The sequence below is a fragment of the Trichoderma gamsii genome (genome assembly GCF_001481775.2).
Source record: "Trichoderma gamsii strain T6085 chromosome Unknown Scaffold_2.2, whole genome shotgun sequence".
In the NCBI taxonomy this organism is placed as follows: domain Eukaryota; kingdom Fungi; phylum Ascomycota; class Sordariomycetes; order Hypocreales; family Hypocreaceae; genus Trichoderma; species Trichoderma gamsii.
In genome coordinates, this window is record NW_020171339.1 from 1,290,764 (window position 1) to 1,317,891 (window position 27,128).

General features: G+C 49.4%; 9 protein-coding genes across 9 annotated transcripts; 4 read left to right on the top strand and 5 right to left on the bottom strand.

Moving 5' to 3' along the window:
* Positions 1-2,042: 2,042 nt before the first annotated feature.
* Positions 2,043-3,001, top strand: TGAM01_v200912 (hypothetical protein; the record flags this gene model as incomplete). The annotated part of the gene is made up of 2 exons (XM_018810391.1): positions 2,043-2,156; positions 2,225-3,001. 2 exons carry the CDS (start codon positions 2,043-2,045, stop codon positions 2,999-3,001), a joined length of 891 nt encoding a protein of 296 aa, XP_018656419.1.
* A 927-nt stretch (positions 3,002-3,928) lies between these two features.
* On the bottom strand, positions 3,929-4,784 carry TGAM01_v200913 (hypothetical protein; the record flags this gene model as incomplete). Its single annotated transcript, XM_018810390.1, has 2 exons — positions 3,929-4,425; positions 4,508-4,784. 2 exons carry the CDS (start codon positions 4,782-4,784, stop codon positions 3,929-3,931), a joined length of 774 nt encoding a protein of 257 aa, XP_018656418.1.
* A 736-nt stretch (positions 4,785-5,520) lies between these two features.
* On the top strand, positions 5,521-7,183 carry TGAM01_v200914 (50S ribosomal protein L13e; the record flags this gene model as incomplete). The annotated part of the gene is made up of 6 exons (XM_024548647.1): positions 5,521-5,803; positions 5,934-5,990; positions 6,039-6,113; positions 6,322-6,368; positions 6,472-6,630; positions 6,788-7,183. The coding sequence occupies 6 exons, from the start codon at positions 5,521-5,523 to the stop codon at positions 7,181-7,183; spliced, it is 1,017 nt and encodes a 338-aa protein (XP_024406658.1).
* Positions 7,184-7,752: 569 nt separating this feature from the next.
* TGAM01_v200915 (hypothetical protein) lies at positions 7,753-9,996 on the bottom strand (the record flags this gene model as incomplete). Its single annotated transcript, XM_018810388.1, has 3 exons — positions 7,753-9,353; positions 9,426-9,677; positions 9,786-9,996. 3 exons carry the CDS (start codon positions 9,994-9,996, stop codon positions 7,753-7,755), a joined length of 2,064 nt encoding a protein of 687 aa, XP_018656416.1.
* Positions 9,997-10,874: 878 nt separating this feature from the next.
* Positions 10,875-11,470, top strand: TGAM01_v200916 (mitochondrial import inner membrane translocase subunit TIM16; the record flags this gene model as incomplete). Its single annotated transcript, XM_018810387.1, has 2 exons — positions 10,875-10,877; positions 11,048-11,470. The coding sequence occupies 2 exons, from the start codon at positions 10,875-10,877 to the stop codon at positions 11,468-11,470; spliced, it is 426 nt and encodes a 141-aa protein (XP_018656415.1).
* A 518-nt stretch (positions 11,471-11,988) lies between these two features.
* On the bottom strand, positions 11,989-14,269 carry TGAM01_v200917 (hypothetical protein; the record flags this gene model as incomplete). The annotated part of the gene is made up of 5 exons (XM_018810386.1): positions 11,989-12,479; positions 12,545-12,816; positions 12,890-13,441; positions 13,524-14,157; positions 14,233-14,269. 5 exons carry the CDS (start codon positions 14,267-14,269, stop codon positions 11,989-11,991), a joined length of 1,986 nt encoding a protein of 661 aa, XP_018656414.1.
* A 1,011-nt stretch (positions 14,270-15,280) lies between these two features.
* Positions 15,281-16,192, top strand: TGAM01_v200918 (hypothetical protein; the record flags this gene model as incomplete). The annotated part of the gene is made up of 2 exons (XM_018810385.1): positions 15,281-15,864; positions 15,922-16,192. 2 exons carry the CDS (start codon positions 15,281-15,283, stop codon positions 16,190-16,192), a joined length of 855 nt encoding a protein of 284 aa, XP_018656413.1.
* A 436-nt stretch (positions 16,193-16,628) lies between these two features.
* On the bottom strand, positions 16,629-17,759 carry TGAM01_v200919 (hypothetical protein; the record flags this gene model as incomplete). Its single annotated transcript, XM_018810384.1, has 3 exons — positions 16,629-17,436; positions 17,514-17,663; positions 17,731-17,759. The coding sequence occupies 3 exons, from the start codon at positions 17,757-17,759 to the stop codon at positions 16,629-16,631; spliced, it is 987 nt and encodes a 328-aa protein (XP_018656412.1).
* Positions 17,760-21,898: 4,139 nt separating this feature from the next.
* On the bottom strand, positions 21,899-23,165 carry TGAM01_v200920 (hypothetical protein; the record flags this gene model as incomplete). Its single annotated transcript, XM_018810382.1, has 2 exons — positions 21,899-22,320; positions 22,400-23,165. The coding sequence occupies 2 exons, from the start codon at positions 23,163-23,165 to the stop codon at positions 21,899-21,901; spliced, it is 1,188 nt and encodes a 395-aa protein (XP_018656410.1).
* Between the last annotated feature and the right edge of the window lie 3,963 nt (positions 23,166-27,128).

Consider the following 27,128-nt stretch of genomic DNA (forward strand, 5'->3'; position numbering starts at 1 on the left):
GTACCCTAGATGCTCTATAAAAGGAAAAACCGGAGATTTGTTTTGCACATGTAAAATAATTCAAAAAAAAGGTAAAAAAAAAAAAAAAAAAAAAAAAAAAAAAAAAAAAACATGCTCTGCGATAGATTATTCGCATGATATGTAAATGTTCATCTGAACACCTTGGTCTCGTCTGATGTTTGATACTCACTTTGAGTCTCATGGATGAAGAATTGCTAGGGTTATATGTATTTTTTCAAGTCGTCGAATCATTAATTCCTTTGTGGCGCAATTGGCTAGCGCGTCTGACTGTTAATCAGGAGGTTGGAAGTTCGAGCCTTCCCGAAGGAGATGAGATAAGATCTGCTCTTTCTTTTTTTGCCGATTGATACCTCGGACTTCTTTCATTTGTCTTGTTTTGCTTAAATTCAAGAAATGATCAATTGAAGCTGGACAGCTAGGCTGCCTTATCAAACTTCTGCCTATCTGTAGGTCTCTGTGTACGGAGCGAAAAAGGTAGAGACGCTGCAACCCAAGCTGCCTCACCGCTTCTATGATGCGACGTAGGCGCAAGGTACTGTTACGTGCTGCAGACGCAACTGCGCATAGGTGCATCTCTATTGAACAGAAGTATCAATGTACGGAGTACACATCTCGTCGAGCGCATCTGACGCCACTTGGGATGAAAGCCGAGAGGACCCTATTTCCCCAGGTTGGAGGGCAGATCGTGCAGATCAGGTTACACGCTGATTCCGCTAGCACCAAGAACGGCATCTTGCCTGAAGCAACAGTGAAATAAGTGCCAAGGGAGCTCAGTCACGAGATTGACGGATAAGAGAAAAAAGAGAAAAAAAGAAAAGGAAAAGAGTAACGAGAGGAAAAAAGTTAACAGGAGAAAAAGCGTAGGAATTCATCCATAGTCTGTGGTGCATCTTTACTCGAGCTCATAGTCAAACAACGCTGCTGTTACAGTACTAGTAGTACTCATCCGGGTTTGCTGACTGAGCGTTTGGCGGCTGCGTGCGCACAGGAATGGGGTGCATGGTGGGGTTAGGCGGCCATTACAGAGGGCTGGGCCTCTTTCGGCAGCGCAAGCACCGATACTGGAGCGCCGCTGTACCGAGTAGGCGAGAGTGGCAAGTGGGTGACTTGCTATCTTATCTTTTCTTCACCAGAACCTCTTCTCCGCGCCAAGGTGAAGACTCAATTGCTTGTCCGTAATTAACTTGGCCGGTTGTGCGTCGGCTCGCTGCTAATAGAGGCACCAATCGGAAATTTGATATTTTGCAGGCACCTCCAATCTCCTGCGGCAAGGCAGCAAAAGCACCTCCACGATTGCTTCTCCCAGCCCCCTGCACACCGATCGATACAGGCCTCTCTCCCCAGCCATCGGTGTTGCCTGTCTCACATACCTACTACGGGCTAATACCGACTGCTAGCACAAGCAGCAACAGCAGACCTTACACCGTATCGGAGCACTGCCGGGCCAGCAGGACTTTACTGTTCTCCTCAGCAGCGCTTCCCCCCTTTTGTATCTTGTATTGATCTAGATTCTCCCTCCTCTTTTCTAGGCCACCGCCACCGGACCTCTATCGATGATCATTGGCGATCCGGAAGTCTAGGGTTGAGCTCGGCGGCAGGTGGCAGCGTTTCTCCTTGCGTTCGTTCCCCTCATCAGGTCTCCCGATCTCGAGCAGGGCTAGCTCCAGTGGAAGAACTGTCTTGCCTCAGCTACAGCCCCCCCAAGCACCTCCCCAAGCCACCGTCTTTTGGTTTTCCAACTTTGCATTAATCAGGCATTCGCCATTGCACGAGCGACAGCTGCTGCCTTCTGTACGACTGTGCGGTTGTCGAGAGCACTGCTCCGTAGAATCCCAGGGGCGTCCTGTGGTAGCCAAGGCGGCGGTCACCCACCTGTCACTTCTGCTGTATCTTGTCCTGCCTGATACCCAGCTCCGTCATTGGGTACAGGTACTCCATCACCACGCAATTTTTATATCCTTTTCTCTTCTGCATAACATATCCCAGATCACGCGGCATTGCGATTGCGTAGGGTCACTGCAATGTTTGGTACACAGAGCTACAAGGACGTCATGTCTGAGTCTGGCCGGAAGCGTGGCCGAGATAGTGAGGGAGAGGTGGACGGCATGTCCATGGGTCTGGAGGGGCACCGGAGCGTAAGTTCAAGCAGAGAGATGCTCTATGATGCGATGCAGTCTGCGAGGTTTACTAATTGGTGTTGTAGAAGCGATTTCAATGCCTTCCTCTTCGAACCTCGCCAAGGTCGTCGCAGCAGTGGCCGTCCGCAGCGTCCATGGGCCCCGAGTCTGATGGCCATGCCACCCAGCTACTGTTTTCTCGCTGGTCGCATTCGTCCGTGGGAAGTTCCTCCGGCTCTCACGATGACACCGAGGTGGACATGATGAGCTCTAACCGGATGCCAACACCCATACAGCCCAGCTTTGCTGCGCAGGTGCGTGGCCAGCAGAACGAGTGGGCTGGCCCCGGGCCTGTTGTGACGACGCTTAATGGGGTTATTAACATGGGCCACCATCCCGCGGGCTTCTCAGACGACCAATCTGTGCCTCGTGTAATGTCGGGCCTGGAAGACTGGCAAGCTGCGCAAAACCACCGGAGGCTACCGTCGCCGATTTCAGAAGTGGAAGACAGCATTTTGGACCAAGATTTTGGCGAAGGAAGCATGATGGTGGATGATGGCATGGGCGTAACCATGGATGCTGGCATAGTGCTACCACCGTCACCGTCGCGCGCAATGGACCACCCCAACGCCATGATGGACATCGAATCGCCGCCGCGCTCGCACTTACACGGAGCTGACGGCGAGGGTGACGCCCATTCACCCAGCCCAGCTCGCAGAGGCCACATGCGAAGCAAGCATACCATTGACAGTTGGACATGGCAGCCTGGCATGAAAAAGAGCTTCAGTATTGGATACCGAGCCGATTGCGAAAAGTGTAGACTCAAAGTGCCTGGGCACTTTAACCACATCGTCATCTCATAGCAGGGGAAGACAAAAGTCATTGACCCCCAATTTAACCCAGCCGTGTGGGATGCCGCAATCAGACCCCTCGATTGGCAGGAGAAGCGACGGCAACTGACGAAGACTTCCGACCGGAGACAATGTACCGTGCACCCTGCATCAAAGTATGTAGAGAAGCTCATCATACCAAATTGGTGCTCAATGTCGTCGGCTTTAATTCGGGGACAAACGGTTTCTTCGTTGTGTGACAAGGCGGGAAACTTTTTCTGGAAGCGCCAGCGACGAATGGTCGATTGCGATATCCAGGGTCACATTATCTGATTTCTTTTACTTTGTTTTTCTTTTTGCAACATCACATTTTATCGGAGTTTGACGGACGGCCAGGTTTTGCGACGCACTCGTTATTGATATCACGCATCGACATCTGCATTGTGGATAAAAGAGAAAAAGAGAAAAGAGACATTCTGGTTGGGTTAGCGATATGCATACCCCCTAGACAAGCGTTATTGATGAAGCGATTGCTCGGTATGGCAGTCTATACATATTCTTATTTCTGGGGCGCAACATTGGTAAACACAACGGATCAGGCATTTTACATTATGAGAAGCGACTCACCATCATTCATATTCATGACAGACCTAATAGCAACAAACACTCTCCTTTATATATAAGCAAAAGTTTCCTTTTTAGTTTCCTTTTAAAGTACAATACATCTTTTTGTTAGTTCTGCGTGTCCAACAGATTGAGATGTATATGATATAGTAGTTGGGAGGTGTATCTCCTTATATAATACATACAACAAAATGACTCCCAACTCCATCTAGTGCAAGCCATGCAATTATGATACACGGGCTGCTGCCCTCCTTACCCAAGTGATATAATGACATAATTTTACGTCCCCCCCCTTCTCTTTCGCCCCTTTTATTCTTTTTTTGCTTCTTGCTTGGCTCACCACCAGCCCTTCTTCTTGGATTCCGTAGAGGAACTCCCGGTTTCCAGTGCAGGGACATTCAGCTGATTCTCTTTCTCTTGCTCCCACGCTGATTGAACAGCGGCACTAGAAGCGGTAGAGCTGGCGTCGCTCTTCTTGCTGTCGCTGCCTCCCCAGATGTATCCTAGGATGCCCTTGCCCTTGCTTTCCGCCACCTGGTTTTGGGTTTGGCCGCCCTCGAAAGCAGGCTTGATGTGCTCCTCGAAATGCGTTCGGTGCTCGGGCGGGGACAGGAGGGACGGCAGCTTGATGCCCTTCTCCTCGGCTTCTCGGTTGGCCTCCTCGACGAGAAGGATCTGCTCTTCGGTGGCGTCGCCCTTGAGGTAGGCGATGCGGGCGGTGGCGAGCTCGTCGGCCTCGAATTTCTTTTGGGCTTCTATCCACTCAGCGCGGCGGGCGCGGTTGTAGCGCAGCATGTCCCATACTGAGTATACGCTGACGACACCGGCGACGACTAATTATATGTCTCTCTGTTAGCCTTTGTTCCTTTATAAATCGTCAAGAGAATCGATGTTGCCGTGAGCAAAAAAACGCACCTGAGAACATCACAAGCCCCCCCACCGTCCATCTGTGCGCCACATCGAAAAACCGCCTTGACGCATCAATCACTCTGTCTGTCCTGCTAATCTGTGCCTGCTGCGCCGCCAGATGGGCCTGCCGCAACCGTTTGACTCGCTGCTCGGGCGTCTCGCCGGGGATTCTCATGGTCCGTGGCGCGGCGGCAGAGGTGGCAGATTTCGATGTGGCGTGGGGGATGGTCGAGGTGAACCTGGTGGCGTCCTTGACGCTCCGGGATCCCATTCGGGATGCCATTTTTTTTTTCTTTCGTGATGGAGAGGAATTAAAAGAAAAAGAAAACTAGTTTGGGGAGATTGAACGATGGACCTCTTTAGACGACTGTGATTAAGCAAGTAGTTTGAGAGGAATTGACGAGTGAGGGGTATTAGGAGGGATGATTGGGTAAAGAGAGAGATTTTGTCAACGTCGGAAATGGACCGTTTTCGTGAGATTTTTTGGATGAGGTGCAAAAGCAATGGAGGGACGAGCAAAGTGGAATTCGGCGCTTGTGATTGGTGCGGGGTAATTCCGGGCATCGAGAAATGGGCTGTTTTTTCCCTTGCTACTTGGAGAAGGATGAGGAGAATTGTGCTAAGGACAATAAGCTACAAGCTTCTTATTCTACCTGCGTATGAAGCAAAGTCGGCTATTGCACTACGTCTAATATTTGTAGATGAAGCATTGCGGCGATGGGTGCAGGCGAATTGGGCATTAGAAAACTACTACACGAGCATGCTTGACTGATGGTATTCATGGAATGGAACAGTCGACTGTTCTACCATGCAGATTTTCTTCTCGTCGTGCTGGCATTCTGTCTTTTTTAGGCTGTTTTTGTAGCATTATGGCAGAGTTGCTGAATCTAGGTTGTTGAAGCAACTGGCTTTGTAGACCAAGACTTGCACATCAGTAAAGTAGGCCCAAACAGCTTTTCTAGAGAGAGCATAGTTCATCGTTTTGGCAGGCTGCATACCTAAGTAGGTATACAAAATCTATGGAATGTCTAAAACATGTGGCGAATTCCAACACGCGCTCGCCAACAGATGTACAGGTTGACGCGTTCAAAGTACTTGCTTACGATATCGCCAGATCTTCTGCTCTAATCTTCTTCATGCGTCTGCATATAGCAGCCGTCACAATGAAAACGGAGTGGTATATCAAAAATTGCGCCTCCCATGGCCCCGAAGGACAATGGAGCAAGGAACGACTCCGCGCTGTGCAATGCAGGCCTTCCCAACTGAATACCCCGAATCTTGAACTGGGGTATTCGAAACAAGGTAAGTATGAAGAAGAAAAGAAGAAAAACAAGCAAAAGGGTGGCAGCGTCGACGGCGTTTTATAGCTTCAAGCTGATGCCTGGCGCCAAAATGACCCAAATAAGGCACCAATGCGCTAACAATTTTTAAGCGGAGCACGTGATTGCGATTCGAATTTTTGGTGCGCGGCAGGGCATGTCCCCACGAGGTACGTATCGGTGGTAGGGCACGAAAACCCTTTGACGAATTTGACGAGCCTCATCCTCCGAAATCTCAACGCCTACCGAACAACGAGCATCAGAGTCCACGTTGATCGCAAGCAGACACAATGGTATGGATAGATGCCCCCCCAATGGAGCATGTTGGATTGCTCGAATCCATTCAGGTTACTGACTTTTTATTTTCAAACAGGCGATCAAGCACAACCAGACCCTTATCAGCAACCGTGAGCATCTCCCCCGACTAGGATTACAAGAAAAGAAGAAGACGAAGCGACGATATACGAGCAATGATGAAAGGCGACTGACATGTTCCCACAGATTTCCGCAAGGATTGGCAGCGACGGGTTCGCACTCACTTCGACCAGGTACGCGATTCTTGAAACCCAAATGATGGAAGAAAAAAAAAGTTGCGACATAGGAAAAGTTGGACAATTTGGACACGAGATATTGACTTATTCTCTCGAATAGCCCGGCCGCAAGACCCGGAGACGTACTGCTCGTCAGGCCAAGGCTGCTGCCCTGGCTCCCCGCCCCGTCGACAAGCTCCGACCTGTTGTGCGATGCCCTACCATTAAGTACAACCGACGAGTCCGTGCCGGTCGTGGTTTCACCCTCACCGAGCTCAAGGTACGAAATGATTGCGCGATTCCCACTCTCAATCCTCCTGGCCTCGAAAGTACAAGACAAAAACAAGTCTCTTAGAGGCCTCTTGGATCGACAAAAACCGAAAAAGAAGAAAACGAGTGATGAATTTTTTTTGGCCTGGTTCTAACAAATCTTACAGGAGGCCGGTATCTCAAAGTCCCAGGCTCCCACCATCGGTATCTCTGTCGACTTCCGCCGACAGAACCTGAGCGAGGAGTCCCTTGCCGCCAACGTCGCCCGCCTCAAGGCCTACAAGGAGCGCCTCATCCTCCTCCCCCGCAAGTCCAACGCCCCCAAGAAGGGTGACACCAAGACCGACGTCGCCTCGCTCGACAAGGCCTCCTCCATCGTCTCCGTTCTGCCTATTGTCCACGTCGCTGGTGGTGTCTCTGAGATCAAGAAGAGCGAGATCCCCGCTGAAATCGAGGGCGGTGCCTACACCAAGCTGCGCACTGCCCGCAGCAACGCCAGATACCAGGGTGCTCGTGAGAAGCGTGCTCGCGACAAGGCCGAGGCCGAGACTGCCAAGAAATAAACTTTGTCAACAAAAGGGAAACTGGTGTTTTAAGGGTTTTTTGCTCTTTGCGTCTCTTATCGGGAAGTGTGTGGCAAAGGTTCGGTTTTCGAGGCTTTGATATGGAAGTGCTCAGGGGCCGTGGGTACGAGAGGAATTATTATATGCTCTTTTAGGTTCCCCAGGTCAAAGAATTATTTGCATGATCAACCGACCCTGTCCTGTACACACTTAAAAAGAAAGAAATTAGGGTCAAATGGCAGCATTTTAAATACGCACATGAGGCATACGTAGTTTCTTAATTCCGTGAAAAAGTTTGCTTCTGTTTTTTTCAAAACATTTTTTCTTGTTCAATTGGATCTATAATCTTTTCTATGTGCACTTTGAATGGTCTGATAAAAATGGAACGGCGTATTACGAAAGCACACGGGCCAGTTTAATCATGTATAGAGCATACATAGACACCTATATATCGCTACAGTCCAACCTTCTTTCACTTATACATGCTTATCCAAGATGACATTAGAAGCTAAAAGAGCATTTCACCATCTCTTCTTCTTTTAATTGCAATAGACACAGTTCCATCAACTTCACGATGATGCTGCCTTTTGTGCCGCTACAATCTCCGTGCCCTCCTTGACCACATCTTGCAGGATGCTCAGCCTCAAGCCAGGCAGTTGATGGCCCCACGCCCGGAGAAGTTCCGTGCACATCACCAGCGCATTCTCCCGATCTACTCGGATCATACTCTCCCGCTGTTTCGGATCTGCCTGCTGAGGTTCGAGTCCCAGTCCCTCCGCCATTGACGTGATCTGGCCATCTGGTGAAGCAGAGGACGATGCTCCCTCGATACTGTCACCGCTGCTTCCGATTTCGCTGGGAAGTGCATCTCTTCCAGTGACGGCTTTGATGAGCTCTGTGATGATGCCGAGCATTTGAAGCACCGTGATGATGACGCGACTGCCCTCCTTGGAGCGACACATGAGAGCAAAGATGAACCACGCTTCTGAACGAAGAGACGGCCATTTCTGCTGGCTGATGAGGAACGAAAGAACCCTACCGACGTCATGTTTGCTATAAAAGTATCCAAGCCGCTGATTTTCTGCATCCACAGAACCGTTGTCGGGCGAGTCTGCTTCGATTTCGACCACAGGAGGCTCCCAGTCTGGCAGCAGGGACGCAACTGGGTTGGAGTGAAGTACACGACATATAGCAGCGATAGCCCGAGCGGCCTCAAGCCTCGTGGGCTCGGCATCCGAGCGCTCATGCAGCGCAATAATGGCATGAACGCTTGAGCGCTCGCGCGCTGAGCTGGCTGGATCTGCGCTGAGGGGGGCACAGATCCGGGCAACGTTTGGCGGGCAGTTGACAAGCAACAGCCGGGTCAGAGATACGGCGGTGAACTGCACTTGGGGGGAGGTATCCAGGCTAAGAAGTCTCGGTATGCAGCTCACGTCTAACAGACTTCCAAGAAGCGGCTTGTTCTGGACCGGGATGGCCAGGTTTTTCAAAAAGGACATGGCTGAGTGGAGGAGCTGCGCGTCGACGATTTCGGGGTTCGAAAGCAGTCTCATCAAGGGGGTATGTGCAAAGTGGATTTGAACAAGAGCCATGGATACTTCATCGGAGCGAGAGAGATTGCCCAGAGCGAGACAGCCCGCAGTCTGCAGCTGCGGGTTCGAGCTCTGAAGCCAAGCGAGAAAAGTTTGAGCAACCTGGCTCTGCAACGGATGGCACGAAACGAATAGATCATTGCCCGTGACATCTGCCAGAGTGTTCAGGAGGGCGGCGTAGAGCTTATTCAGGGCCGCCACTGTATCGGCGTCATCAACCTGGATCATGTTAAAGTGAGTGTGCGCGTGGTAGAATGTGGAGAGGAAAAGCTGTAGTAAAGGGCCCTGGATCAAAGCAATTTGGAAATTCTCGTCAGAAAGGTAAGCAGCAGCTACTGTGACAAGTGAGATGAAGTCGTCGAGGTCATCTCGCGACGGCATACTCGTGGCCAGCCTGAGGGCAACTTCAACCGTGTTTGGGCTTGCGCGGCCTGTTTCGCCTTCTTGAGAAGTGAGCAAGATGAGGATTTTGCAAAAATAGGGGATAAAGACGACGAAGTTGGCAAGATTCGGAGAGGACAGAAGGGCGATGAGACGTTGGTTGAGGTTGGCCTCTGAAGCAGCCAACTGTGCGGGTTCTTCATCACGGCAAGTTGAGTTAGTTCTTTTTCACAGTCTGTCACACAAGGCTAAGGAGTCATCGTTCTCACCATAGTCAACTAGGATGTTGAAAAGCACTGGAATGGTGAAGGGTATTAAGCTCTCATCCTGCAGGTGGTTGATGATGGTGGCGAGGTGGTTTCCCTGCATCACTCTGGCACGGTTCACGTCTGTATCCGCACAAGAGTTTCCGACCAGCCGCAGGATATGGATTTGCAGACCCTGTTTGAGGCCATCATGGGCGAGGACGCGGAGGAAAAACTCCAAGATACCCGAGTCTCCAAAAGGGACCCGCCAGGCAACTATAACGACGCAGATATCGAGTCAGTCGGTGGCTGCCATGCTGTGAAGCTCCATCCTGGAACATGAAGTATCCCGAAGCTCTTATACTGGCCTCGAGAGCCACTCACCATCTCTGCTGCCATCGCCCAGCTTCTCAACCATGAGCTCTATCTCCTCAGATCCAGAGGTCCATACTTCTCGACAGGCGGCCAAAATAGGGATAAGCAGCTCAGTTCGCCTCTGGCTAGCGCCCACGGTTTCTGACGTCTCATCATACTTGTCAGGAGAGACTTGACTGCCCTCTCGCTGCAACATCTCTTCAATCTCCCTGGGCGACATGACTGCTGCTTGAATTTGCTTGCTTCCCAAAGTAAACAACACGCTATTGGAACGTTTCGAGCTTTGAAAAATGGTGACAAAGAGGAGCCAATAAATAAGGGGAAATCAAGATATCAGGCTGTAAAAGCTGTTCTGAGACTCCAGTTCATATACAAGCTGATGACGACTGCATCGACTCTCTTCGTGATTAGTAGGCAGACTAATATATCAGGCCCTCACCACCAAACGTGAAACAAAGGCTGGCCCAAAAAAAAGTGTTCAAGTGAGAAACCTAGTCCAGCCTGACGAACCACCATACGCGGAATACGGCAGGCTAAAATTAGGCTTAGAAATGCCGGAGAGTATTTTAGCTTATTCTGCTGCGCCGGCAGTGCAGATGAAATGTGATGAAATGTCCTGCCAATGAGCAACGATTTGCAAGGGCCAGACGCAATAGCTCAGTGGGCTTTGCAGCAGGCAATTGCGTGGCTCTTCAGGGGATCCCCTCGCTAACGTGTACTTCGTATGGGATGGGATGGGATGCTAATCATGGAGGGGGGCACACGACACAAGGGTGTGGGGGTTGGATTTCTTGTCCACTAGCGAGAGAAACGATAGGCGTGAACGGCCGCTTGACCGCGGTGAGGCATCGGCTCGGTCAGTGGCGGATCCTCGGGTAAATAAAAAACGGCAAGCCAGCAGAAGCCGATCGATTGCCACTGTCGCAAAACTCGGCTTTGGAAAATCTCAAGATTGAAGACGATTCTTGCCTTTCTCGACCGCGGGACGGTGCGCAACACTCTTGTCTTTTCTTGGAACGGCCGAATACACAGAGATTGTACAATCCTTTTTGGCGAGAGAGCACTCTTCGAGTCGCTGGAGCTGGCTTCTAGATCACCATGGTATGCATGCCGCAACTCTTCTTATTTTTCTGCTCACCGAAGATCCGGAAGCCCGTGCTGCGATGCGACGCATTGCGGCGGAGCGTGCCGAAATTCGCTTCGAAATTTGATGCTTTGATGGGAAACGTTACTAATCTCGAAATCGTTTCTTTCTTCTTCCAACAAAAAAGGCGCACAAATTCGTCCTCACAGCCTTCCTCACAGGCTCACGTATCCTCGGCCGGTCCTTCATGGCCGCCTACCGACAAGCCCAAGCCTCATCGCAGTACCAGCGTGCGCAAGCAAAGGCCGGCGGCGTCAGCGCCTCAGGCCGCGCCTCTCTAACGGCGGGCATGACCCTGGAAGAAGCCTGCCGCATCTTGAACGTCAAGCCCCCCGCCAACGGCCAGGCCAACGTCGAGGAGGTGCTCGAACGGTACAAGCGGCTGTTTGACTCAAACAACCCGGATAAGGGCGGCAGCTTCTACCTGCAGAGCAAGATTGTACGCGCAAAGGAGCGATTCGAGGCGGAGCTCGGACCCATACGGGAAAAGGCTGAGATGGAAGCTGAAGCGAAGGAGGGGTGGAAGCCCAAGATTTACAAGGATGAATGAATGATGAGCGAGGCTGACGCGGACGATGTTGATCGACTAAACGGCATAATGAGGCTTGGACGAGACGGGGGGCTTACGCGGCAAACTTGTATCAACTAACCAAAAGGGAAAAAAGTGAGGGTCATGAAGGACCTCCTACGAGCGAAGCGCGAGAAAGTCCATCTCTTCTCTATTGTACACGTTTTCTTCTTTTTTTTTTTCTTTTTTCCATTACCACATCTTCACTCGGCACTTGGCAGTGGCATGGCACGGCGTTTATGGAGGAGAGGACATCTAGAGGCTTCGAAGCCACAAGGGGGGAAAAAAAGAGATTGGGTCTAGACCAAAGAGGAGAAAAAAACAAAGCAAAAGGCGTTTTGAAGTTTGATAATCAAATACGCGCTGGCGGCACGCTTGTACTATACGCAAAACAATGTAACATACCAACTTGTGTAAATTGACGATTAGATGAAACCTCCGTCTTGATTACTGCTCCCTTCTTGTTGCTTTTTGAGGTTTGTATTGTCATGATTCTAGGCTTAGGCTTTTCTACGGACCAGACCCTTCCAATAGTCGAAGCTGTTCTCATCGCTTTGCAGACTCCACACTTTTCCAATCCCTCGTCCTTCAGCGTCCGTCTCCTCTACACGCAGCATTCCCCAGTCGCGAGTGATGCCGACCACTCTTGCCTTGACACCACCCTCAGCTTCTAGCGTGATGGACTGTCCCGTGTGTAGCCAATGGCGATAGTACCTTGACTCCAGGCCCTGGGAGAAACCCTCGCGGCGGAATTGTTCGTAGATGGACTCTAGACGAGTGAGGATGCGGGCGAGGAGAGTTTCCAAGTGAAGCGGCGACACGTTGGGTGGGAGCAAATCGGAAAGAGAGGTTGTTGGACGAGGGTTTGTTGCGTTGATGCCAATTCCCAGGACGACTTGGTATGAACCGTCAAAGTAGCTGCATTGAGACAGAATTCCGCCTATTTTGACGTAGGACGGAGGAGATGCTGGTTTTGTGGGATCGAGAGCATCTGTTACTTTAGTCAGCTAATGGAACATACCTCGCCGTTGATGCCTTGTGGGATTTGACACTCACATATATCATTAGGCCACTTCAACTTGACCGGCATGTTCTCATAGCCCGTGTCATAGGAGCGGATGGCTTCGACAATGGCAACGGCTGCGAGATACTGAATGAAGACTATGGGGCGTGAGGAGGCGAGGTGAGCTGGATGATTGATGATGACGGAAAAGAGAAGAGAGCCGGGGGGCGCAACCCAGACGTTGGTTCCGCGGCCACGTCCGGCGACTTGCGTTGAGGCGGTAAAGGTGAAACCTGTTGGCAGTTTGGTGTTGATTTTTGGATTTCTGAATTCCCGAATATTAGTATTTGCAGCGGTATATATATAAGAAGGGAAAATAAAAATAAAAAGAGACGCACTTCTCTAGGAGTGTGTTTGTGCTCGTCACCACATCTCCATATAATAGGACATCGCCCCATTGGTCTGCCGCAGAATCAATCTTCCTGTAATGTTTTAAGCTTGAATAGAATCTCTCGTGGCTGAAACGAGGTGTCAGTTCATCGCTAGGCAATTTATTCTCATGAGGGATAATCTTCTTGATAACGGAGCTTGGGTCATCAATAGCCTCAGTCTGTGGCAAATTCTCTTGAAGCCCACTCAAATCTAGGCCATCTTGAGAGACAATCTGAAAAGTATCTGCCTCTGCGCGGATGAACTCATTGCCATCCTCCTTCTCGATGGCGTCCCCCAAGTCACATAGCAGTTCCGTCACCTTGCCGCTATCGATGGCGGTAAGATGGAGACTGGACAGCGATGGAGGCGTGTAGTCGTCTTGGGCAACTTCGAGGCCTAGTTCTGATAGACAGGCTTTTAAAAAGCTGATTCGAGACCTGTCGTCTGCGGCAAGTTTATCGACTAGCTCGCTGTATCCTGGAATATCCGGCTGGGGATTGAGGTTGGCTGGGGCAAATCTTGAAAAAGCAAAAGGAAAGGAGAATGTCAGCATGAGATCTCTCTTTTCAAGATGGAGTTTTTGAACAACAATACACTTACTCTGGGTGTGGTCCGCTAAGGATGGCCTTGCCCTCTCCCACATGGCATAAAACAACTGCAGCCTTTTGCTCACCACCATCCACGTCAAGATCGTCCTTGTATGACGCCAAGACCTCAACCTTGCGTCCTCCCGTTGCGTTCATATCAACAAAGACACCACCGCCATTGTAATATACGGAAAATTCTCCGGGCAGCTTATCCTTCAAAGTCTGTTTTTCCGCCTTGATCGTGATAGCTCGAGCTCCCTTCTCGCTGCGATACTCGAATCCCTTGAAAGCGCCGCCGCGACAGGTTCCTGGGAAAAAGCCAAGCTCCCTATTTCCAACGACCTCTAGGGTTTTATTGCCCACTTCGAATTCGCATCTGCTGCTGCCGTAGTATCCTCCGGCGCAGAGCCCGAGATATGCGCCTCCTCGCCGGACAAACTCGCTGATGCGTCTATTTCCCTCGCCGTTGAATACCCTGCAGTAGCCAAGATCGGCGCCTCCTGGGAAGACGAGAAGTGCACATGTTTGTGCCCACGGCTCCTTCAGGATGGCCGTCTCACTGATGGGGATGATGGCGTAGTTTGGGGACAGAAGATGGCGGAGCGTATACATGCAGTGGCGGACAGATTCTGCCGTCGTCCCAGTGCCTATTTCATAGTGAGTAATATTATTCTTCGAATGAACGAACGACACATTGACTCTTAAAAGAATGTAAAACTCACCTGTGTGGACCAGGATATTCAGTCGGCTGGGTGCCATGATGCCTGGTTTCCCGATTCGTTTGGTTGCTAAGTCACGCCACCCAATAATCAAATATTTGCTCTTTTCTTCTCTCTTACATCAACCGGTCAGCTGCAACAACACCCAGGCCACTTGTCGACGCCTGATAATCCACAAAAAAACTGAGCGAGATGCCCGGAGACGTGAAGGAAAAGCCACCAGCAACAGAGGCCTCAGCAGCCGCGGCAATTGAGGATGATGATGAGCCGGATGAGTGGTGAGTTGACGGCTTAAGCTTTGAGAGGTTGCCCCGACGCTAAGCCGTGGGCTTTTTGCGAGCTATAGGGACAAGCGAATATTCAGCACAGGCTGCGCGGGTGAGTTGCGATTCAACGCCGAATACTTGGTTAATGAACTCTTTATGGATTTTTAAAATATCATGAAGAGAGAAATGTCCAATTTTACGGATCAATGGCACATATAGGGTACTTGAAGGCTGATTCGAGCAATTGTGGGCGCTGCGTGGTCAGATGAGAATATGAGAATGACAGACTGCTACTATGAGAAGAAGGATTGGAGAGCGTGCACAAAAGAGGCAAGTACTTTCATCATATTCCTCAAGCTTTCATTTGATCTCATAAAAGGTGAAAATTCGTGTGGTTTCCTTATGCTGACTGGAACGTGAATTTAGATGGAAGATTTCAAAGAGTGCTGGAAGGCCCACGGCAACGTTGAACGAACCAGCACCAGGGACAATTAGAAAGCAAAGGGAAACAACCAGTGTAATACAAACATGTAGCAATAGGAAATAGAACCATCTTGACTCAATCAGCAAAAAAAGATAAATAGCTACATTAAATTTACGTGGACTTTCCAGATCTCAACTGTCCATTCAATATCGCCTGTGCGTCATAAGACAAACAGCGGTAGCGGAACTTCTTTTCACCGGGGCATCTCGCTGATAGCTATTCAGAGAATTTCCAGAGACCGTGAATACCAACCATCTACAACAAATAAGCTCCTAGACGATCAATTTCTGGACCGTACACCATGTTTCCCACCCGTAGAGCTTTCTCAGCGGCTTCCAGGCAGCTCGCCAGCCGATCCTTCCGACCAATCCAGCCCTCAGCCCGCCTCTACTCTACAGAATCAGCGACATCAACGACAGAACAACCAGCTACATCAACACCCCCCGCAAAAGCTTCCACTTCCACATCATCGAACAGCAACACAACGAGATATGCCAGATCCGCGACCAAGGCGACCAAACCGGCCATGGCGGCCTCTATAGCATACGAGGATATCGTCTACCAGCCCAAGGGCATTGCGTTTGAGGATGCAAAGGAGGAGGATGGCGAAGTGCTGGACCCAGCGACTGTGGACTGGACGAAGAGCTTCTACGGCATTTCAGCAAAGCCAGTATCGGAAAAGCAGTTCAAGTTTCTGATGCAGCCGGTCGAGGAGAAGGACATCGAGGTCAAGCCCGATGGCGTCATCTATCTGCCCGAGATCAAATACAGGAGGAGATTGAACGAGGCTTTCGGGCCTATGGGATGGGGCTTGATTCCCAAGGGAGAGGCAATTGTTAGCGACACGATTGTGACCCGGGAGTATGCTCTCATTGTGGGCGGCCGGTAAGGACTTGCGAAAAAGGCGATTGCTTTGTTACATCAGCTAACTGTTATGCCCAGATTTGTCTCACAAGCTCAGGGCGAAAACTCATATTTCTCTTCCGAACAGCTACCCTCTGCCGTTGAAGGATGCAAGTCCAACGCTTTGATGCGATGCTGCAAGGACCTGGGCATTGCCTCGGAGCTGTGGGACCCTCACTTTGTCCGATGGTTCAAGAAGAACCACATGGAGGAAGTGTGGGTTGAGCACGTCACGACCAAGAAGAAGCGATTGCAATGGTATAGAAAGGGCGACGTTGACGTACAGTACCCTTACAAGGTCAGCAAATAAAAGCTGGTTCGCATTGATCTTACGGCGCTGGAGCGAATGTTACGATGGCTTGGGCTTGGGAGAGATTTTACGATACGAAAAATCTTTATCAAAAGAGGATAACACATGGGTAGGAGAATGATGGCGCGGTTGGACTTGTACAATATTTGGAAACCATCTCTGGTTGATGCCATGCAACAGGCAGGCATTTTGGTTAGACTCATGGGCCCGGGTGTACAAAAGGGAAAGGCAGATGGCCAAAGCCCATTTGCACGAAGGGATCTTTCACTCCCCTCGATATATAATGACATGATATCCCAAAGAGTGCCAGAGGCCCCATTTCTATCAACCAGATCCATGCGTACTTTCCCGGTACATGAGCGGTGACAAGCTGATTTGTCTACGCGTTCAGTCCATACTCGCATACCAGCCATTTCCCTCGCTGTTCCAGTTCCTCCTAGTCATCCTGTCCAGAGCCGTGGCTTGTACCCCCACTGCGGCCCCAGGACATCCACGAGCCGCCTGCGTCGTCGCCTCCAGCGTGACGACGTCGGAGGTTGGACTCATCTTCGGCTCCACTCTCGGCATCGATCTTCTCAAAGTCTGTCTCGCTGCGGCTCTTGCTCAGACCGCTCCATCCGCTGAGCCCACTAGGCGGCCTCTGGGTGACGTCCTCGTCGCTATCCATGTGCCTGGAGCGGGATCGAGATTGCGTCTGTCCGTCTCGCTGAAGCTGCGCTGCTTCTCGATCAAGAGCTGTGAGGAGGACGTTGAGTCGGTCTCGTTGGGAGGCGATGAAGGTCATCCTCTCGTTCGAGTCTTGTATATGGGATGGGACTACCGATGCCGCGCCAGCTTCGTTTCGCGCCCCTGAGCCGGTTGCCGCGGCCACGGCACCGGCCAACAGGCCGAAGAGATCGGAGCCTACATTGCTAGGAGCGGAAGGCCTCGCTGCCGCGGGGATGTTAAACCGGGCGAGGAGCGATTGCGTATAGCTCTGATAGGCGGGAGGAGCGGGAGGCTCGGGTTCGCTCGGGGGCATGCCAAGGACATTTACTCTTAGGTAGTCAATGGCCTTTCGAAAGTAGTCGATGCCAGCCGCCTTAAGACGCTCATGGGCGCTGGCGATGAACTCATCGATCTGCGATTCGTTTTCGCGAAGGAAGGGATGGATGTACGTCTCGTAGAGCACTCGAGCGCCCTGAGTATGGGGTAGAATCAGGTATAAAAAGAATAAAAGGCGAATGTAGCCGTAGAACGGAACCCTGGAAGATCAATTGCATGAGTATCGGGTCACAAGATGGCGTAAGACGAAGATGGCGGGAGCAGCTGTAAGACGTACCACGCAAGGATGAAGTAGACCCACGACTCTACAAGCAGACAGCAGCTAAACACGACCCAGTACATGAGCCATGGCGTCAACTGCGCAGGATCCGAGGTCTTGAGAGCTTTGTAGGATGCGAATATGGGGAAGAGGAAGGATGCGATAGAGCTGTTGCGATGCTTGAGCGTTAGCGCTGCTTAGCAGTGACGGCATTGGCGGGGCAGATAAAACACACGATAAGAGCATGGCAAAGAGGTCGAACATGGTTGCGGCGGGAGGACGAGGCCCGGCAAGGCCTTTAGACGTCCAAAAGGGATTGGTTTCGGTGTATAAAATAAACAAAGCGTAAGATATGCTTGTAAATATGTCTCTACTCCTCCGCAACGACGACTGCACCGAGAACGGTTTTGCGGAAAAGAAGATAGGCGGAAGTTATAGAAGCCGAAGGTCTGAGGGTTGGGTGGGAGAAAGGATGAAGAGCAGAGTTAGGCCCAACGGCGGCTCTCAAGCCAATGTGGCCCCCTTTTGTTTCGGCCCAGTTAGCACAGCCCAAAGCCTCACTAAGCCCGGAGTAAAGTGCGCTGAAAATGCTCCTTGGGCAGAACGACCTGGGCGTTAAGTCACCTCCGCAGGGGTCGTTGGGCTGTCGTGTGAGCAGGGCGAGCACCTGAGACGCTGAAAGTGGAAGAGGGCGAGCGCTGATGGCGACGTGCGACGACGGGTAGAGGCGCTCCCCGCTATTGGTGAGTGCTCGTGACTGGACCGAATGCGGCTGGAATTGCAGCCTCTTGGGGATGACGCAGTGCGGCGTCTACCTGCCTAGGGAAGCCGGGGGGCCGGAATTTGTATGATTAGCGATGTATAGGGGTTTGTGCACCGTAGGTGAAATATGTAGACTCGAGGAATGTTGAGTGCCGGCAGCGAATGAAATCGGCGGGTATAAAGAAGATGGTATTAAAAAGAGGGACTGCTTGTGAATAGACTGGGCTGGGCTAGGTACAGACGTCTAGAAGAATTCACATGTGATTTACCACAGCTGGGCTCAGATGCATCATGCATGTACATGTATTAGGTAATCCGTATTTGTAGTTCTAGAATAATATAGAGTTCGCAGTACACGTACGCATACACGTATTCTTCATCTGTTTCCTTGGTGGTATCCCTAGAATGAAGCCCATCTCGTAGCAGTGATCTGCGAAGACTAGAAAATACAGCCTGCATGTGCGGCACTTTGTAGCGTGCCCTACGGCACTGTATAGACAATCTTGATCTATTATGGGATGAAGTTGGTACACTGGATGAAGTTGATCTGTGCAATTAGTTTAGGGTCAAATAAATCTTAACATTCAGAGTCATAAATTCTCCTCCACTACTGCTCATCAAGCTTTTTCTGATGACGATTTGTCCGAAAAGTTTCTTATCCATCTAGGATGGCAATCTAAACGAAAAAGAACTTAAACTTCACCTCTCATTTGGTACCGGTAAGAAAGTTTTCTTATCATCTTCTTTGCATTGTCTTTTGTGGCAACTATCAAGCCTCTTTTCTCGTATGTGACTCTAAATATCCACATGGACCTCTAGGAGGCAAACTTTCAATGTAGACAAAGCAAGTATAAAAGGACCAGTGCCTACCACATGTCCCTACGTTTTCCCTTAAATCAGCAACACACCAGTCTCGACTATAACAACACGTCTTTGCTTTATGTTCAAGATGAAGAGAAAATCCGAGAAGCAGATTGCTCGCGAAACTGCGACACATATATCCATGGTCAAAAAGTCACGGAGAAAGGCTAGCATACAAAACGAAGCGGCCCTTTTCGCAGCGGCAACTATTTTGCGTTTCCATGGCGAGCTGGTTATACAGTCCAGGGAAGTGGCTATCACGAAAGCGATGGAAATGTCTCGTTGTGAAGAAGGACAGATGGTCTTCTTTACTGATGGCGCTGTTCACATTCAAAAAAATCAAGATGGTACTGTTTTTCGAGCCTCTCCCGAACAGGCGCAATGTCAAACTCGTCATCCTCCTCTTTGTCAAAACAAGGTCAAGCTAGCTGCTGCAATTGCATACAAGGTTACAAGAAGCAGCGAGTGGACAGTGAGGGCTTTTACGGTACCTACAGGGGGCAGAGGCGGATATTATCTCGAGGCTGAACTGGCTGGTATCGCAGGCGCTTTAGGAATTGCAATATTAAGTATAAAAGACTCAAGAAGAAAGGCCTCGATTACTCCCCAAAAGGTTGCTATCTTAACCGACTGTCAAGATGCTATTAGCCAGCTACAAAAACTACGAGAGCTTGCTTCGAATTGGAAGTCTCAAGATGGCTCACTTGCTTGCAAGCTAGTAACGAGATCACAGCAACTTCATGATCTTGGTGTTATACTTGAAGTACACTGGATTCCAGGCCATCGTTCTGCTATTCCAGGAAATATTCGTGCAGATACTGAGGCACGACAAACAGCAAGAAGCGACATGAACATCCATGAGTGGGAACTTCTCCGAGTCGAGATATAGCTTGATGAAGCGGATTGAAGGTATGAACTTAATGGCTAATAACTTTAAGAAATTAGAGTTGGGCGCTGTTAATGTAATTGGTAGATAAGTTGCGTCAAAGATAGTATAAAGGCAGATATTAATCGCATTGACAATAGTACTACTGTTTGAAGGCGAGTTTGCATGGCTCTTTACATGTATATGGTAGTGGACTTTTACAGCGGATATCTAAGTATATCTGGAAGAACCCGCCGCATGCAGTATACATTTGCTGCTTACTACACTTTGTTCGGGTGAAATAGCCAAAGTAGAGAAATTTCATCAACTTTGATGGAGACTACTAGTCAGGAAAAAAAGGTGACTGTATACCTAAACAGTCATCTGGTTAGACCAGTCTCATCTGGCTGATTCCCCAAGGAAGGCGAGGTAATAATCTTCAAGATGTATGATGTCACACTCCAACCAAGTTCATGATAGTTGTTCTTACCGTGATAAATGGTAAATTGTGTCTCATGATGTATGGAAGTCTTCTGTCCAGTGTGGCGGGTTTGCTAGCCCAACGACTTCTTGCATTGCCCGCGGCGTTTGGACCACGTCTCTTCAGCTCAACCCGCACTGCTTCTACAAGATTGAACTAGCTAGAGTGATCCAGCTCCAATAAATAAGGGGAGCGGATCTAATGACGCGAGAGCTATTCGGCTAAGTTTGTAAGCCAAGCATGAGGTAGGCAATCTTATCCTGCTCTTGCATTCCTTGATTGTAATATATTTATCAATAGGCAGTATTTCATCATATATCTTATCGAGCCGCGCTTGTATTCGAGAGAGAATACATTGTGATTGATGAAGTGTTGGTTGAAAGCACCACGTGGTCCTGTATTTGTAACTACCTGTATGACTCACCTGTTACCTGTCAAAGCCCTGAGCATTGATTGTAATATTTTTCTCATGAAAAGAACTGCGCTGGAGACGAATATATATTCCTACGATGTCTTCTGGCCTAGGATGGTTGTTTTTCGCGATATATCTTGAGACGCGCCCGGTATGGTAGAAAATTATCCTACAACAGGTGCACGCAAAGCCTTATCTAGGACGCCCTAGGCGATTTGTTGAAGGGGACAAACAGCCATGTACCTCAAACATCAGTAGATCAACGCTTGGGGTTAGTCAATTGGCTGGGGAATTTTGAGACTGATTTAATCTGGCAGGTTTGGCAGTAATTTCTGCAGAAGTTGTGGATTAGCTATGTGACAATGGCAGTTTACCGCATACAGCTCGTGAACTTAGACTGTGCTTTGAAGTCAATGAGTTTTGCGCAAGTCGTGTAATTAAAACACCAGCACAATGGAAATGACATCCTGGCTGTAGTTGAATAAAGATATTGATATCTGAAGACAACTCCAGATAGGTAGCTTCTAGAACCGCAAAAGAATGAAAGGTCGAAAGGAAGCCATCAACGCCTGGTAAGTCTCTAGAATTCTTTGCAGTGAGAATATAAGGCTAAATTGCGAGTCAGCAAACATGATTCAAGAGGTCCTCTGTGGCGCAATTGGCTAGCGCGTCTGACTGTTAATCAGGAGGTTGGAAGTTCGAGCCTTCCCGGAGGAGTCTTACATTTTTGCTCTCTTCTCTCTCAAATGTCTTGTCTTTTTGTCAAATGAAGCTTGTTGTCGCTTGGCTGTCGTTGTGAAGACGGCTCGTCGGAAACTGTTATCAGAGATCTACAAGAGACACTAGCAGCCGACTTGATGGAGCCGACAAACGCAATCATTATCAGCCATCTATGCGTAATTCAATAGGTTCTCATTCAGCTTCAATGGATCACTGTAATAAATTTACATTCGTTTTGCCGTACTTGCTGAGCCTAGGCATTGCCACGAGCCCTAAACAACATGTGCTATGTCGCTCTCTTATCATGGGCGATCTGGCCACAGCTCCTTCGCAATATCCTTAACCAGCCTCAGCTTTGCAAACATCTTCTCCTCCGTCATGCCCTCTGCGCCAATGGCCACGCTGGCAAAGCCGCATTGCGGGCTGATGCCGATGTTCTCCATGACCTCCTCGACGCTGCGCTGTTGACCGTCTGCAATAATCTTTGCGGCTTCCAGCACCCGCCGCTTGATCTCCTGGGCATCTTCGAGCTCGGGATCTTTGGTTGTGACTACACCGAGAACGACGTTTTTGCCCTTGGGGAGGAAGCGCAGAGGCTCGAAGCCACCGGACCTGGCATTGTCGTATTCGAGAAAGAAGGTATCGTAATTGAGGACGGTAAAGAAGCGTTCGGCAATCTTCTCATATGAACCTTCACTGAAGTGGACCGATTTGGAAAAGTTGCCTGTTGAGAAGTAGACAACGGTTAGAATGACCCCTGGCCACTACAAGTCTACATATAGACGGACACAGTCACAACTCACCTCGGCAGATATGAAGCCCAACGTGGAGATCCTCAGGACGCTTTGCAATGCAGTCATTGTGAGCCTTCAGGTATAAGTCAAACAGCTCATCCGGATCCAACCCCTCAAGCCGCAACGACTCTCGCATCTCATCGGAACAGAAGTATGCCATCGTCGGGTCGTCGATCTGAAGATTTCGCAGGCCCTCGTCGTACAAGGTCTGAATCTCCTTCTGGTACGCTACCGCCAAGTCCGCAAAGAAATCCTCATCGCTAGAGTACGCCTCGGGGCTGTAGCATTTGCCCGGAGCCAGCCTCAAGTGGAAATAACATGCCGGGGGCATCGTGAACTTGCATTCCGCCCACTGCTCTTGGGGCACGGCATTGCGGAGCAGCCGCCAATTTTCGAGATACGGACTGCTTTCGTAGCGGATCTTGCCCTCGCATATAGCGGCCATGGGATACTGCTGCCCGGTTTTCTTGAGCGCGGCGATGGGCGGCGCAGAGAGCCTCGTGAGCTCCCATGGCACGGGTTCGACTTCACGGAAGCCCGCGAGCTTCTCAAAGAAGCCTGAAAAATAGTACTTGCGGTCGAATTCGCCAGAGGACAGAGCTCTTACGCCGTGTAACTGCTGTTTCTTAACGATTTCTTTGATGACAGACTGCTGGACTAGGAGGAGCTCCTCTGCGGACACTTTGCCCTCATCGAACTGCCGCTGAGCAGTGGACACATTTTCTGGGCGAATGAGAGAGCCGATGTGGTCTGCGTGAAAGGGGAGTCTGGTCATCTTGAGTTGGTACCCGTCGTAGTTGAAGGTGCTGTGCTTAGTCCTCCGCTATCTTGACTGACAGAGATGAAAGATGAAGCTGCTGAATGTTAGGGCGCCATGAGCCTCAATATATGATAATATACAGACAAACCACCCACCTTTGCCTTGCTAATGATTACGAAATATGTACGTCGCCAATTATCTCAATTCGTGGTATAGCCTCAGCTAGCGATGCGACAACGAAACCCTCCCCGCAATTCCTAAGTCTATCTCGCACATATTTGTGGAGGACATGTCAGTAGCTTGAATCGACGCAGGAGCAGTACCATCCAACGAAGGAGCTCTCTGTATGAACATGTGGACTCAAGTGTGATGAGTTCCCAAGGGTTGCAGCTCCAGCGGGGTTCGTCTCAATGCGAGCGCCTGCTAGTGTATCGGCAGCAACTCGCGGTTGTTACTGTAGGTATTGGATGAAGTGCGTGCATACTCGAGATATGGGATTTACTACAAGGGTCTTGCGATCGCCCCGGCATGACTTCATTCTCCGGCTAAAGTCGTCCTTGCCTATGGAGATGGGAGGGGCCACGGCTGGCTTCTCCTCCCCGCGGGACTTAATGGCCCGGTGCAGCGAATGTCATGACTCGTATCAACCGAAAGCGTGACGGGACAAAGAGTGGCATCGTGATATAATAGCCTCTGGATAAGGAATTTTCCTGGTTCTCTTCCTTCTTCTTCTTTGGCTTACCGTGATATCAGCAAGCACGCTAAGGCTTTAGATGTTGAAAAATCGGGTTGGCTGAGATGCCTTCACGGGTAGCGAGGATAGAAGAAGAGTATCTATATGCTTTAAGACAAATACGAGCCAGACACGACAATCCTTTCTTTCTGGCAAATGACCGTTACCTATATTTGGTTAGAGATGCGGTGTTTAAAACTCTTTGAATTAAGGACAAATTTTTTTTTTCGAGGAAATTTTCAGTATGGAACGCGTCTAGAAAATAGTTCTCTTGGTAGTTATTTGGTGGTACTAGTGTAGAGTAACAGTCTCTACTCATCAGTAGGTACGCAACATCGATTCGACTGGATCTGTGTGTATGCACTGCTTTTTTAATGACTTCAACGCATTGCGGAAGTGGAATAAAAAAAAAAAAAAAAAAAAAAAAACTCAAATATCTGTTTCGTTGATATCATCTTATAATTGTTTGATGCAAAATACTTTGTTCTTGTCAGGCGACTAACGCTACCCTGGAAAGATCACCACAATTCACGGGCGGTAAGATTTTTATCTACAACTCTCTAACCAACTGCGTTTGAACGCCTAATGACATGAGATGAAAATGAATCTTTACTTCGAAGCTGTAATTATGTTATTGCTAGGGATCACACCGCATATGATTGGTTTTTCTGGGCCTTGTTTCTACAAAGACATTCACATACTAAGGCTCTTCTTGGCAGTTAGCCATCTCCTCGCCAGACACTTGACTCTCTTTGGACCTTGAGAACGACCCATTCTAATTTATTGACCTTTATTTGCTTTCCGTATATATATTGCGGTTACGCAAGTCCGTACTGCATCATATTGCTTGGGCGATAGTTACGATTCTCGATGACTTCACCATTGGCGCTGGCCTGTTATACGAAAAGTAGCTTTTTTCTTCGAGGTTTTGAGCTTAATAGCATAGTCCGCGCGAAGTACTGACTCTCATCACCATCATTTTATACGTCGTTCACTTGCGGCTAAGAGTCTGGCGATTTTCTGGCTCTACAAAGTCCTGCAATAGACAATTTTGTTTACAAGTATGAAGCCAGTAGTGAGTTCACCATAGGTTCCCTCAGCCATCTTGTTTTGGCTCAAGGCATTCTGTCTCCTATCTTTCAGGCTCAAATTTGGCTTACAACTCATGCTCGCGGCAGCGTTGACAGCAAGAGTACGTATCGCTATGATTTGCTATACGCCCCTGCGCAGGCCACGATTATTCTCCTTTTCTTTGTTATCGTTGTTATCTTCATCCATGTATGTATGAAACCGCTGCTCAGGATATGCTGGCCTGAGTGTTTCTTCAGAACAAGACAATTACTAGGTGCCACTATGCCGGGCCGGGGAGCATACTTGGCCCGTTCCGATACTCTAAGTCAGGGATAAGCCGTGCTTCCACAGACTCTAATGGCTACAGGTATTCCTATCGTTTCAAGTTTTAAGCTAGCATGAGACGAATGTACTCGACTTTCCCCTCCTTTCCCGTAAGATGATTAGGGCTTACCACCGATGACTTGGTTGTAGATCCGTCATAGTATTCCTATCGATGCTATCCCACAATTATCCACACGCCATCATAAAGAGCAGAATAGGAATCGTATAGTAAAGAGTGATTTATCTTTAGTGATTGGTAAGCTGGACACGTGTGATATATTCTCCATGCACCTGTTGTCGGACGGGGCAATACTCGGACCGTATAGCGGCTGATGAGTCCAAATGATCCGTCAATCCGCCCAGAAGCGAAGCCTTGACCCAACAAGCATTATTAGTGTGTGCTAGATAATTCTAGGTAACAAGGGCAAATACCCTCAGTGATCAAAAGGAGCTGGAAAGGACAAGTCGGAGGAACAATAGCAACTTCGCTCCGGAGTGTCTGCTCTCCTCACCTTGATCCGGCGAAATGGCCGATGACAGATGAAGCAACTGGAGTTACAACTAGTAGCAAACAAACTCTGTAGGAATACGAGGCATCTCGAGCAATTTTTCCAATTTGAGAAGCAAAGAACATGAATGCACGCTTTCTCATCGCACGCTTTCTCATCGCACGCTTTCTCATCGCACGCTTAATAAAGCGAGCTATTTCTGGCTCAGGACAATGAAGCGAGTCTCAGAGTCTAGCCGGAGGGCTCATCGACACTGACGCTTCGCCAACGTAGAATGTGTTGGAATGGACCATCACATGTCAATACCGACACCCTAAGAGTATGTGCGCCTCAGTCAGGGTATGGCACGACTATGAAATCTCTCTGCATGTTGGTCTGGGCTGAGTAGCCATCAAAATGAATGAATCCCTGCCGAGGGCTTGCATAATAAAGCCACCCGGAATAGGCATGAGCACTTTTGCAGATAGTCTCGGCCACGTTGCTCCCATGTTCGGCCAACCAGCCCCTAAGACGCAAGCGGGAAATGATGCGTTACAATGACTAACTAATACGGAAGAGACGAAGACATACCTCTGTACTGACAGGAATAAGAGGAATTGCAGCTGTCCGAACTTCGTGCAATACCTACAAGTAGGTACTCGCATGTCGTATCCATGTTAAAAAGTATTCCTAGCTTGGCGCCACTGTGGAGCTGTAAAATTGTCAATGCTGGCCAATATTAGGGTGGATCAGTAGCTAAACAAAGGCGCTGTCTAGCGTTCCTCTCTGTCGGGTCGGGGCACAAAGTGTCAAGGCCACTCGACATATTCTTAGTTGTAGGAATACGCGTGCCAGGAGTGGGAATGGGGGCCGCAAAGCTGTCTAGATGTGGAACCAGTGAGAGCAAAAGATGCTCAGCTTTGATGGATCGCTAGGCTGCTTTGGTAGGGCATCTTTATGCCATCAAATGAGTGCTATGCTGTCATATTATCCGGCGATCTAGTACGAACAGACAAGATTTCATCCTTGTTCTGGTCTTTCTCGGATAGGCGGCGTGAGATTTTTCAATGAATGCATGCCTTAATACTATTTAGACATACACCGAAGCGAAAGAACGTTCATGGATTGCACGGGCTGGCGTCAGACAGAAATCGAGTTGGTGTGTGTGAATGAGCAAACTTTGGCCCTGGCTTGCACCTCATGGTGAGACGAGCTAGAAGCAGCAAACGAGGCGGCTGCTGCAGGGAAGTTGCTTGCATGACAAAACACGTTCGTCCAGGGCGCTCCTTCTGTGAGTTGCACTGCTAGATGCGGAAGTAAAGTCGCAGGAAAGCGCTTCCGGAAGAGGCGAGTGCATGGAAG